General features: G+C 49.7%; 1 protein-coding gene across 1 annotated transcript in view; it reads left to right on the top strand.

Annotated features, from left to right (window-relative positions):
- The window catches only part of LOC112240592 (fibrillin-1-like), a gene marked incomplete at its 5' end in the record, with an annotated part of 109,543 nt that overhangs the window by 69,391 nt on the left and 27,652 nt on the right, over positions 1–12,500 (top strand). The window contains 8 exon segments of the mRNA XM_042314308.1: positions 2,820–2,942; positions 3,556–3,714; positions 3,796–3,867; positions 4,078–4,203; positions 5,209–5,331; positions 9,146–9,271; positions 9,666–9,782; positions 9,904–10,029. Of these exon segments, the coding sequence (XP_042170242.1) occupies positions 2,820–2,942; positions 3,556–3,714; positions 3,796–3,867; positions 4,078–4,203; positions 5,209–5,331; positions 9,146–9,271; positions 9,666–9,782; positions 9,904–10,029 (972 nt within the window).

Here is a 12,500-nt window from a genome sequence, read left to right as displayed (position 1 = left end):
GGTGCTTCTGTCACCAACCAAGGAGGGCCTACAGCAGCACCTAGATATTCTGCACAGATTCTGCCAGACCTGGGCCCTGACAGTAAATCTCAGTAAGACCAAAATAATGGTGTTCCAAAAAAGGTCCAGTCGCCAGGACCACAAATACAAATTCCATCTAGACACTGTTGCCCTAGAGCACACAAAAAAACTATACAAACCTTGGCCTAAACATCAGCACCACAGGTAACTTCCACAAAGCTGTGAACGATCTGAGAGACAAGGCAAGAAGGGCCTTCTATGCCATCAAAAGGAACATAAAATTCAACATACCAATTAGGATCTGGCTAAAAATGCTTGAATCAGTCATAGAGCCCATTGCCCTTTATGGTTGTGAGGTCTGGGGTCCGCTCACCAACCAAGACTTCACAAAATGGGACAAACACCAAATTGAGACTCTGCACGCAGAATTCTGCAAAAATATCCAACGTGTACAACGTAGAACACAAATAATGTATGCAGAGCAGAATTAGAGGTCTACCAGTCAGAGCTGAGGTGGGGCTTGGTAGTCTACTCTGGGAGTTAGAGGGCTGTAAGTCAGAGCTGTGACTGACCCAAACTTACGGAAAGCTTTGACTATGTACAGACTCAGTGAGCATAGCCTTGCTATTGAGAAAGGCCACCGTAGGCAGACCTGGCTGTCAAGAGAAGACAGGCTATGTGCACACTACTCACAAAATGAGGTGGAAACTGAGCTGCACTTCCAAACCTCCTGCCCAATGTATGACCATATTAGAGACACATATTTCCCTCAGATTACACAGATCCACAAAGAATTTGAAAACAAACCAAATTTTGATAAACTCCCATATCTACTGGGTGAAATTCCACATTGTGCCATCACAGCAACAAGATTTGTGACCTGTTGCCACGAGAAAAGGGCAACCAGTGAAGAACAAACACCATTGTAAATACAACCCATATTTATGCTTATTTATTTTCCCTTGTGTACCCTTAACCATTTGTATATATACGTAATATGACATTTGTAATGTCTTTATTGTTTTGAAACTTCTGTATGTGTGATGTTTACTGTTAATTGTTAATGTTTATTTCACTTTTGTATATGATCTACTTCACTTGCTTTGGCAATGTTAACACATGTTTCCCATGCTAATAAAGCCCCTTGAATTGAATTGGATTGAGAGAGTGTGTTTGTGTATGGGAAGACAAGGAGAGATAGGAAAAAGCCTGTGTCTAATAGCTGTTTAATTGGAGAGTGTTTGTTGTCCAGACCAGGGGAACAAAGCTGTGATGTGTGTCTTCATATCAGCCTGTTCTCTGTACACTCTGTGCTCTCTGCCTGGCAGGCTACATGGTTCTAGTACAGTGATGCAGTCGACAGTCTGAAGGCTACTAATGACTATGGCCGGACAGCCCTCTAACTCCCAGAGTAGACTACCAACCCCCACCTCAGCTCTGACTGTCAGCCCTCTAACTCCCAGAGTAGACTACCAACCCCCACCTCAGCTCTGACTGTCAGCCCTCTAACTCCCAGAGTAGACTACCAACCCCCACCTCAGCTCTGACTGGCAGCCTTCTAACTCCCAGAGTCTAACTCCCAGAGTAGACTACCAACCCCCACCTCAGCTCTGACTGGCAGCCCTCTAACTCCCAGAGTAGACTACCAACCCCCACCTCAGCTCTGACTGGTAGACCTCTAACTCCCAGAGTAGACTACCAACCCCCACCTCAGCTCTGACTGGCAGCCCTCTAACTCCCAGAGTAGACTACCAACCCCCACCTCAGCTCTGACTGGCAGCCCTCTAACTCCCAGAGTAGACTACCAACCCCCCTCACCTCAGCTCTGACTGGTAGACCTCTAACCCCAGAGTAGACTACCACCTTCAGCTCTGACTGGTAGCCCTCTAACTCCCAGAGTAGACTACCAACCCCCACCTCAGCTCTGACTGGTAGACCTCTAACCCCCCCCCACCTTAGCTCTGACTGGTAGCCCTCTAACTCCCAGAGTAGACCACCAACCCCCACCTCAGCTCTGACTGGCAGCCCTCTCCCAGAGTAGACTCCCCCCACCTCAGCTCTGACTGTAGACCTAACTCCCAGAGTAACCCCCCCACCTCAGCTCTGACTGGTAGACTCCCAGAGTAGACTACCAACCCCCACCTCTAACTCCCAGAGTAGACTACCAACCCCCACCTCAGCTCTGACTGGTAGACCTCTAACTCCCAGAGTAGACTACCAACCCCCACCTCAGCTCTGACTGGCAGCCCTCTAACTCCCAGAGTAGACTACCAACCCCCACCTCAGCTCTGACTGGCAGCCCTCTAACTCCCAGAGTAGACTACCAACCCCCACCTCAGCTCTGACTGGCAGCCCTCTAACTCCCAGAGTAGACTACCAACCCCCACCTCAGCTCTGACTGGCAGCCCTCTAACTCCCAGAGTAGACTACCAACCCCCACCTCAGCTCTGACTGGCAGCCCTCTAACTCCCAGAGTAGACTACCAACCCCACCTCAGCTCTGACTGGTAGACCTCTAACTCCCAGAGTAGCTACCAACCCCCACCTCAGCTCTGACTGGCAGCCCTCTAACTCCCAGAGTAGACTACCAACCCCCACCTCAGCTCTGACTGGCAGCCCTCTAACTCCCAGAGTAGACTACCAACATCTACCTCACCTTGGCTCTATTATACATTCATAATGTTGCGTGCATATTGAATGAAAGATAAAGATAAACATCATATAGCTGTGTTTAACAAGACTGTTTCCTCTCTCTCTCTCTGTCTCTCTGTCTCGCTGTCTCTCTCTGTCTCTCTGTAGATGTTAATGAGTGTGAGCGTCCAGGTATCTGTGGACCAGGCCAGTGTTACAACACCATAGGAAACTACACCTGTATCTGCCCCGTGGACTACATGCAGGTCAATGGTGGAAACAACTGTATGGGTAAGTACAGTACAATACACTGTACTACTCACTCTGAAACAATAACCAGTGTGTGTGGTCTGAATACAGTTGGTTTCTGACTACAACAGAAACAGACTGAATAATTGTAGTTATTTGATTTTCTGTATGTAACCTTTATCTATACAGGTACGTCAATTCAGAACAGACTGAATTTACACTGCCGACGTGTTATGTGTTGGATCTATTCTCTACAACACCATGTGACTAATGACTGTTTGTCCCCTCCCTCCTGTAGACATGAGGAAGAGTTTCTGCTACAGGAACTTCTACTCTGACAACGGGACGTGTTATGTGTTGGATCTATTCTCTACAACACCATGTGACTAATGACTGTTTGTCCCCTCCCTCCTGTAGACATGAGGAAGAGTTTCTGCTACAGGAACTTCTACTCTGACAACGGGACGTGTTATGTGTTGGATCTATTCTCTACAACACCATGTGACTAATGACTGTTTGTCCCCTCCCTCCTGTAGACATGAGGAAGAGTTTCTGCTACAGGAACTTCTACTCTGACAACGGGACGTGTTATGTGTTAGATCTATTCTCTACAACACCATGTGACTAATGACTGTTTGTCCCCTCCCTCCTGTAGACATGAGGAAGAGTTTCTGCTACAGGAACTTCTACTCTGACAACGGGACGTGTGACGGAGAGTTGACCTTCAACATGACCAAGAAGATGTGCTGCTGCTCCTACAACATTGGACGGGCCTGGAACAGACCCTGTGAACAGTGTCCTGTACCCAGCACCAGTGAGTACACACACACACACATATACACTACGCACAGAACGCACACACACACACTCAAATCTGCCATCTGTCTGTCCCTAGATGAGTTTGCCATTCTGTGTGGAAGTGAGAGACCAGGATACTACATTGATATCTACACAGGACAGGTCATCGGTAAGTTACACCACTTCCAGTGGAAGGACACTATTGGAATAAAATCCAGTATACAGCTTCACAGGACTAATAAAAACATTTTAAAAAGTGATTCTGTGTATCTGTTTGTGTGTGTGTGTGTGTGTGTGTGTGTGTGTGTGTGTGTGTGTGTGTGTGTGTGTGTGTGTGTGTGTGTGTGTGTGTGTGTGTGTGTGTGTGTGTGTGTTCCAGACATTGATGAGTGCAGGGAAATCCCAGGTGTGTGTGAGAACGGCGTGTGTATCAACATGATTGGCAGCTTCAGGTGTGAGTGTCCAATGGGCTTCCTCTACAATGACAAGCTGCTCATCTGTGAAGGTAAGGCGTGCCCCATGGGCTTCATGCTGTGTGCTCATAGAACATACAACTACTCCCCTTTAGAGTCTTTGGCCCGGATTCAATCCGAGGCGCATTCATAGTAAACACTGGGCAGGTTGGCTCAAGCATAAATTACTTTTAAAAGTGGATTGAATGGCAGCCTTATATATTTTTGAATTTCTTTGACTGCATGGTGTTGCTGAATAAAACCCTCTGAGTCCATGTCACCTTGTCATGGGCCTCCAAGCCGGATAGGATTTTATACAGGTGCACATGTATGGCAGGTCTCAGGGTCTATTTGCTTTAGTGAAATATCTACGAGTAATTAATACATTGTCTTTCTCTCTCTCTCTCTGTCCCTCTCTCTGTCCCTCTCTCTCTCTGTCTCTCTCTCTGTCCCTCTCTCTGTCCCTCTCTCTGTCCCTCTCTCTGTCCCTCTCTCTGTCCCTCTCTCTGTCCCTCTCTCTGTCCCTCTCTCTGTCCCTCTCTCTCTGTCACTCTCTCTCTCTGTCTCTCTCTCTGTCCCTCTCTCTGTCTCTCTCTCTCTGTCCCTCTCTCTGTCCCTCTCTCTCTCTTTCTCTCTCCCTCGCTCTCTGTCCCTCTCTCTCTCTGTCCCTCTCTCTCTGTCACTCTCTCTCTCTGTCCCTCTCTCTCTCTGTCCCTCTCTCTCTCTGTCTCTCTCTCTCTGTCACTCTCTCTCTGTCCCTCTCTCTCTCTGTCCCTCTCTCTCTGTCACTCTCTCTCTCTGTCCCTCTCTCTCTCTCTCTCTGTCCCTCTCTCTCTCTCTCTGTCCCTCTCTCTCTCTCTGTCCCTCTCTCTGTCACTCTCTCTCTCTGTCCCTCTCTCTCTCTCTCTGTCCCTCTCTCCCTCTCTCTCTCTGTCCCTCGCTCTCTGTCCCTCTCTCTCTCTGTCCCTCTCTTTCTCTCTCCCTCTCTCTCTGTCCCTCTCTCTCTCTCTCTCTCTCTCTGTCCCCCTCTCTCTCTCTCTCTCTCTCTTCCCTCCTAGACATTGATGAGTGTCAGAATGGGCCAGTGTGCCAGCAGAATGCAGGCTGTCTCAACATGCCTGGTAGCTACCGCTGTGAATGTAAACCTGGATACCGCTTCACCCCCACTGGACAGTGTCTGGGTAAGGATGGGGGAGGAGGGAGGGGTGAGGATGGGGGAGGAGGGAGGGGTGAGGATGGGGGGAGGAGGGGGAGGAGGGGTGAGGATGGGGGGGGAGGGAGGGGGAGGATGGGGGGAGGAGGAGGGAGGGGGAGGAGGATGGGGGGGGAGGGAGGGGGGAGGATGGGGGAGGAGGGAGGGGGGAGGGAGGGGGGGAGGAGGGAGGGGTGAGGATGGGGGAGGAGGGAGGGGTGAGGATGGGGGGAGGGAGGAGGGGAGGGGGGAGGAGGGAGGGGGGGGGAGGGGGGAGGGGGAGGATGGGGGAGGAGGGAGGGGGAGGATGGGGGAGGAGGGAGGGGTAAGGATGGGGGGAGGAGGGAGGGGGGAGGAGGGATGGGGGAGGGGGAGGGAGGGGGAGGAGGATGGGGGAGGAGGGAGGGGTGGGATGGGGGGAGGGGGAGGGGTAGGATGGGGGAGGAGGGAGGGGTAAGGATGGGGGAGGAGGGAGGGGTGAGGATGGGGGGGAGGAGGGGGGGTAAGGATGGGGGAGGAGGGAGGGGGGGATGGGGGAGGAGGAGGGAGGGGTGAGGATGGGGGGAGGGAGGGAGGGGGATGGGGGGATGGGGGGATGGGGAGGATGGGAGGAGGGATGGGGGAGGATGGTGTCTGGGTAAGGATGGGGGAGGATGGGAGGGGGGAGGATGGGGGAGGAGGGAGGGGGGGTAGGATGGGGGAGGATGGGAGGAGGGAGGGGAGGATGGAGGGGTAAGGATGGGGGAGGAGGAGGGAGGGGTAAGGATGGGGGAGGATTGAGGAGGGAGGGGTAAGGATGTGGGAGGATGGAGGAGGGAGGATGGGGCAGGATGGAGGAGGGAGGGGGGAGGATGGAGGGGGTAAGGATGGGGGAGGATAGGGGGGTAATGATGGGGAGGATGGAGGAGGGTCTGGGGTGAGGATGGAGGGGTAAGGATGGGGGATATTGTCTGGGTAAGGATGGGGAGGATAGGGGGGAGGATAGTGTCTGAAGGATGGGGGAGGATAGTGTCTGTAAGGATGGGGGATGGGGGAGGATAGTGTCTGGGTAAGGATGGGGGGTAGGATGGGGAGGAGTGTCTGGGTAAGGATGGGGGGAGGGATAGAGGATAGTGTCTGGGTAAGGATGGGGGGATATGTGTCCTGGATAGTGTGTCTGGGTAAGGATGGGGAGGATAGTGTCTGGGTAAGGATGGGGAGGATAGTGTCTGGGTAAGGATGGGGGAGGATAGTGTCTGGGTAAGGATGGGGGAGGATAGTGTCTGGGTAAGGATGGGGGAGGATAGTGTCTGGGTAAGGATGGGGGAGGATAGTGTCTGGGTAAGGATGGGGGAGGATAGTGTCTGGGTAAAGATGGGGGAGGATAGGCTGAGTGTCAGGGAGGAGAAGAAAGGGAGCAGAAAAATGAATCTTTTCTAAATAGATCCCCTATTCCTGGTGTCAGTATATTTCTGTCGTTGCCATGCCAAATACAATTATTTTGTCATACCAAGCATTTTTGTTCAATGACATGACAAAGACAAAGGAGTTCTAGTCTAAATAACAAACAGACTGGCACCATAGAGACAGACAGACCAACAGACAGACCAACAGACAGACGGGGAGGGATAGAAGAACAGAATAATGTGTGTGTTGGACAAGTAGAAGAATGTGTTAGACATGCTGTCCTGGTTAGTCGTTAGTTAGTGAGTATGTGAGGCATGTGTCAGGGACCAGGGGGCTGTGCTGCATATCTTACCCCTCCTAGAGGAGCTCCTCTGGGCTTTACTGGCCTGTAGTTCCCCCCCTGCTCTCCCTGCTAAACACCCGGGATTATGATGAGAGGAAAGCCTCGAGAGCAGCACGTCCCTCAAGAGTAGCTGTGTGAGAAAGGAATGTACGCCTGTAATATGGACCCAGCCTTTTCAATAGCAGCATCCTGTTGTTCTTCCTGCTTTTATGTGTAACGAAACACAGTGGAGGTGTGGACCACAGTAACTACAGTAACACAGTGTACACTGTAGACCACAGTAACTACAGTAACACAGTGTACACTGTAGACCACAGTAACCTACAGTAACACAGTGTACACTGTAGACCACAGTAACTACAGTAACACAGTGTACACTGTAGACCACAGTAACTACAGTAACAGAGTATACACTGTAGACCACAGTAACTACAGTAACACAGTGTACACTGTAGACCACAGTAACTACAGTAACAGAGTACACATTGTAGACCACAGTAACTACAGTAACACAGTGTACACTGTAGACCACAGTAACTACAGTAACAGAGTGTACACTGTAGACCACAGTAACTACAGTAACACAGTGTACACTGTAGACCACAGTAACTACAGTAACACAGTGTACACTGTAGACCACAGTAACTACAGTAACACAGTGTACACTGTAGACCACAGTAACTACAGTAACAGAGTATACATTGTAGACCACAGTAACTACAGTAACACAGTGTGTAGACCACAGTAACTACAGTAACAGAGTGTACACTGTAGACCACAGTAACTACCACAGTAACAGAGTGTACACTGTAGACCACAGTAACTACAGTAACAGAGTATACACTGTAGACCACAGTAACTAAGGTAACAGAGTATACACTGTAGACCACAGTAACTACAGTAACAGAGTGTACACTGTAGACCACAGTAACTACAGTAAAGAGTGTACACTGTAGACCACAGTAACTACAGTAACATAGTATACACTGTAGACCACAGTAACTACAGTAACAGAGTGTACACTGTAGACCACAGTAACTACAGTAACAGAGTGTACACTGTAGACCACAGTAACTACAGTAACAGAGTGAACACTTTAGACCACAGTAACTACAGTAACAGAGTGTACACTGAGTGGCCTTAATTAGACCCTGTCCCAGTCTCACTGTGGGGGTTAGTCCTGTGGTCTGTCCCAGTCTCACTGTGGAGGTTAGTCCTGTGGTCTGTCCCAGTCTCACTGTGGAGGTTAGTCCTGTGGTCTGTCCCAGTCTCACTGTGGAGGTTAGTCCTGTAGTCTGTCCCAGTCTCACTGTGGGGGTTAGTCTCTGTGGTCTGTCCCAGTCTCACTGTGGGTCTCACTGTGGGGTTAGTCCTGTTGTCCCAGTCTCACTGTGGTCTGTCTGTCCCAGTCTCACTGTGGGGGTTAGTCCTGTAGTCTGTCCCAGTCTCACTGTGGGGTTAGTCCTGTAGTCTGTCCCAGTCTCACTGTGGGGGTTAGTCCTGTGGTCTGTCCCAGTCCACTGTGGTCTGTCCCAGTCTCACTGTGGGGGTTAGTCCTGTGGTCTGTCCCAGTCTCACTGTGGGGGTTAGTCCTGTAGTCTGTCCCAGTCTCACTGTGGGGGTTAGTCTCTGTGGTCTGTCCCAGTCTCACTGTGGGGGTTAGTCCTGTAGTCTGTCCCAGTCTCACTGTGGGGGTTAGTCCTGTGGTCTGTCCCAGTCTCACTGTGGAGGTTAGTCCTGTGGTCTGTCCCAGTCTCACTGTGGGGGTTAGTCCTGTGGTCTGTCCCAGTCTCACTGTGGGGGTTAGTCCTGTGGTCTGTCCCAGTCTCACTGTGGGGGTTAGTCCTGCGTTGCAGTGTGTGTTCCACATCTTCTGACCCTCGCTATCTTTTTGTTCTCGCTCTCTCTCTACCTCTCTCTCTCTACCTCTCTCTCTCTCATGCTCCCTCTTTCTCTCTCTCCCTCTCTCCCTCTCTCACTCCCTCTCCCTCTCTCTCTCTCGCTCCCTCTCTCTCTCTCTCACTCTCTACCTCTCTCTCTCTCTCTCTCTCTTGCTCCCTCTCTCTCTCTACAGATCGCAATGAGTGTGTGGAGAACCCAGGAGTGTGTAGCCCAGGCCAGTGTATTGATACGTTGGGAAGCTATCGCTGTATCTGCCCCAATGGTTTCAAGGCTACATCAGACCTGGCCATGTGTATAGGTGAGTACAACAACAACAACAACAACAACCTCTAATCTTCAATGAGTCATATTAGTGAATAGTGCTGTAGTTATTTTTCATGGTCCATCGAGCTGAATCTAATTATCACAAGGGCTCTTTTTCACATGTGATCTTACTCCTCTCTCCAAAGTAACATGCAGTTCAATCATAACTCATTGGCCTCCACTAGTGGATAGTTTGTAATAAGTACTCAGTCAAGTAGTCCTTGTTGTCACTGGACCTGGTGAGAGAGTGGTTGCCAGTAGGTTGTGATAATGTTGTGCTGGTGTTGTAAGGATGTTCTCCTGTTGTTGTGGATGAGTGTGAGAGTGGTTGCCAGTAGGTTGTGATAATGTTGTGCTGATGTTGTAAGGATGTTCTCCTGTTGTTGTAGATGTGGATGAGTGTGAGAGACAGCCATGTGGAAACGGGACCTGTAAGAACACAGTGGGATCCTATAACTGCCTGTGTTATCCAGGCTTTCAGCTCTCACACAACAATGACTGCATAGGTAGGTGTGTGTGTGTGACTAACTTTGTTTTGAAGCCAGGTCTTCTGTACGCCACAGGACCGTGTAGCCCACTGAGCTAAAGACCTAGGCAGTGTGTTTATCTTTCCGCCTGTGTTACCAGATACGGATGAGTGTTCGAGCCAGAGAGGGCTGTGTAGGAACGGGAACTGTATTAACACCCTGGGCTCCTTCGTGTGTGTGTGTCGCGATGGCTACGAACTCAGCGCCGACGGAAGAATTTGTGTTGGTGAGAAACTGTCACATGACTCTCTCCTTGTCTCCTTCCTCTCTATCTCTCTCCTCCCTTCCTCCTGTCATTACTCTCTCCTTATCTCCTTCCTCTCTATCTCTCTCCTCCCATCCTCCTGTTATTACTCTCTTTCCTTATCTCCTTCCTCTCTATCTCTCTCCTCCCTTCCTCTTGTCATTACTCTCTCCTTATCTCCTTCCTCTCTATCTCTCTCCTCTCTTCTGATCCCTCCCATCCTCCTGTCATTACTCTCTCTCCTTATCTCCTTCCTCTCTAACTCTCTCCTCCCATCCTCCTGTCATTACTCTCTCCTTATCTCCTTCCTCTCTATCTCTCTCCTCCCATCCTCCTGTTATTACTCTCTTTCCTTATCTCCTTCCTCTCTATCTCTCTCCTCCCTTCCTCTTGTCATTACTCTCTCCTTATCTCCTTCCTCTCTATCTCTCTCCTCTCTTCTGATCCCTCCCATCCTCCTGTCATTACTCTCTCTCCTTATCTCCTTCCTCTCTATCTCTCTCCTCCCATCCTCCTGTCATTACTCTCTCCTTATCTCCTTCCTCTCTATCTCTCTCCTCCCATCCTCCTGTCATTACTCTCTCCTTATCTCCTTCCTCTCTATCTCTCTCCTCCCATCCTCCTGTCATTACTCTCTCCTTATCTCCTTCCTCTCTATCTCTCTCCTCCCATCCTCCTGTTATTACTCTCTTTCCTTATCTCCTTCCTCTCTATCTCTCTCCTCCCTTCCTCTTGTCATTACTCTCTCCTTATCTCCTTCCTTCTAACTCTCTCTCCCATCCTCCTGTCATTACTCTTCCTTATCCCTCCCATCCTCCTGTCATTACTCTCTCTCTCTTATCTCCTTCCTCTCTCCTTATCTCTCTCTCTCTCCATCCTCCTGTCATTACTCTCTCTCCTTATCTCCTTCCTCTCTAACTCTCTCCTCCCATCCTCATCCTCCTGTCCTCCTGTCATTACTCTCTCTCTTATCTCCTTCCTCTCTAACTCTCTCCCATCCTCCTGTCATTACTCTCCCATCTCCTCCTGTCATTACTCTCCCATCTCCTGTCATTATCTCCTTCTCTTCCTCTAACTCTCTCCTCCCATCCTCCTGTCATTACTCTCTCCTTATCTCCTTCCTCTCTAACTCTCTCCTCCCATCCTCCTGTCATTACTCTCTCCTTATCTCCTTCCTCTCTAACTCTCTCCTCCCATCCTCCTGTCATTACTCTCTCCTTATCTTCTTCCTCTCTAACTCTCTCCTCCCATCCTCCTGTCATTACTCTCTCCTTATCTTCTTCCTCTCTAACTCTCTCCTCCCATCCTCCTGTCATTACTCTCTCCTTATCTTCTTCCTCTCTAACTCTCTCCTCCCATCCTCCTGTCATTACTCTCTCCTTATCTCCTTCCTCTCTAACTCTCTCCTCCCATCCTCTTCATTACTCTCTTCCTATCTCTCTCCTCCCTTCTAATCCTGCCCTTCATTCTGTCATTACTCTCTCCTTATCTTCTTCCTCTCTATCTCTCTCCTCTCTTCCTCCTGTCATTACTCTCTCCTTATCTCCTTCCTCTCTATCTCTCTCCTCCCTTCCTCCTGTCATTAATTTCTCCTTATCTCCTTCCTCTCTATCTCTCTCCTCTCTTCTGATCACTCCCATCCTCCTGTCATTACTCTCTCTCCTTATCTCCTTCCTCTCTAACTCTCTCCTCCCATCCTCCTGTCATTACTCTCTCTCCTTATCTCCTTCCTCTCTAACTCTCTCCTCCCATCCTCCTGTCATTACTCTCTCCTTATCTCCTTCCTCTCTAACTCTCTCCTCCCATCCTCCTGTCATTACTCTCTCTCCTTATCTCCTTCCTCTCTAACTCTCTCCTCCCATCCTCCTGTCATTACTCTCTCCTTATCTTCTTCCTCTCTAACTCTCTCCTCCCATCCTCCTGTCATTACTCTCTCCTTATCTCCTTCCTCTCTATCTCTCTCCTCCCTTCTAATCCTGCCCTTCATTCTGTCATTACTCTCTCCTTATCTTCTTCCTCTCTATCTCTCTCCTCTCTTCCTCCTGTCATTACTCTCTCCTTATCTCCTTCCTCTCTATCTCTCTCCTCCCTTCTAATCCTGCCCTTCATTCTGTCATTACTCTCTCCTCTCACACTCCTCTCTAACTCTCTCCTCCCTTCATTCTGTCATTACTCTCTCCTTATCTCCTTCCTCTCTAACTCTCTCCTCCCTTCATTCTGTCATTACTCTCTCCTTATCTCCTTCCTCTCTAACTCTCTCCTCCCTTCATTCTGTCATTACTCTCTCCTTATCTTCTTCCTCTCTATCTCTCTCCTCTCTTCCTCCTGTCATTACTCTCTCCTTATCTCCTTCCTCTCTATCTCTCTCCTCCCTTCTAATCCTGCCCTTCATTCTGTCATTACTCTCTCCTTATCTCCTTCCTCTCTAACTCTCTCCTCCCTTCATTCTGTCA

Source organism: Oncorhynchus tshawytscha, unplaced genomic scaffold (assembly GCF_018296145.1).
Source record: "Oncorhynchus tshawytscha isolate Ot180627B unplaced genomic scaffold, Otsh_v2.0 Un_contig_5576_pilon_pilon, whole genome shotgun sequence".
NCBI lineage: Eukaryota > Metazoa > Chordata > Actinopteri > Salmoniformes > Salmonidae > Oncorhynchus > Oncorhynchus tshawytscha.
This window is presented reverse-complemented; position numbering and strand designations above follow the sequence as displayed.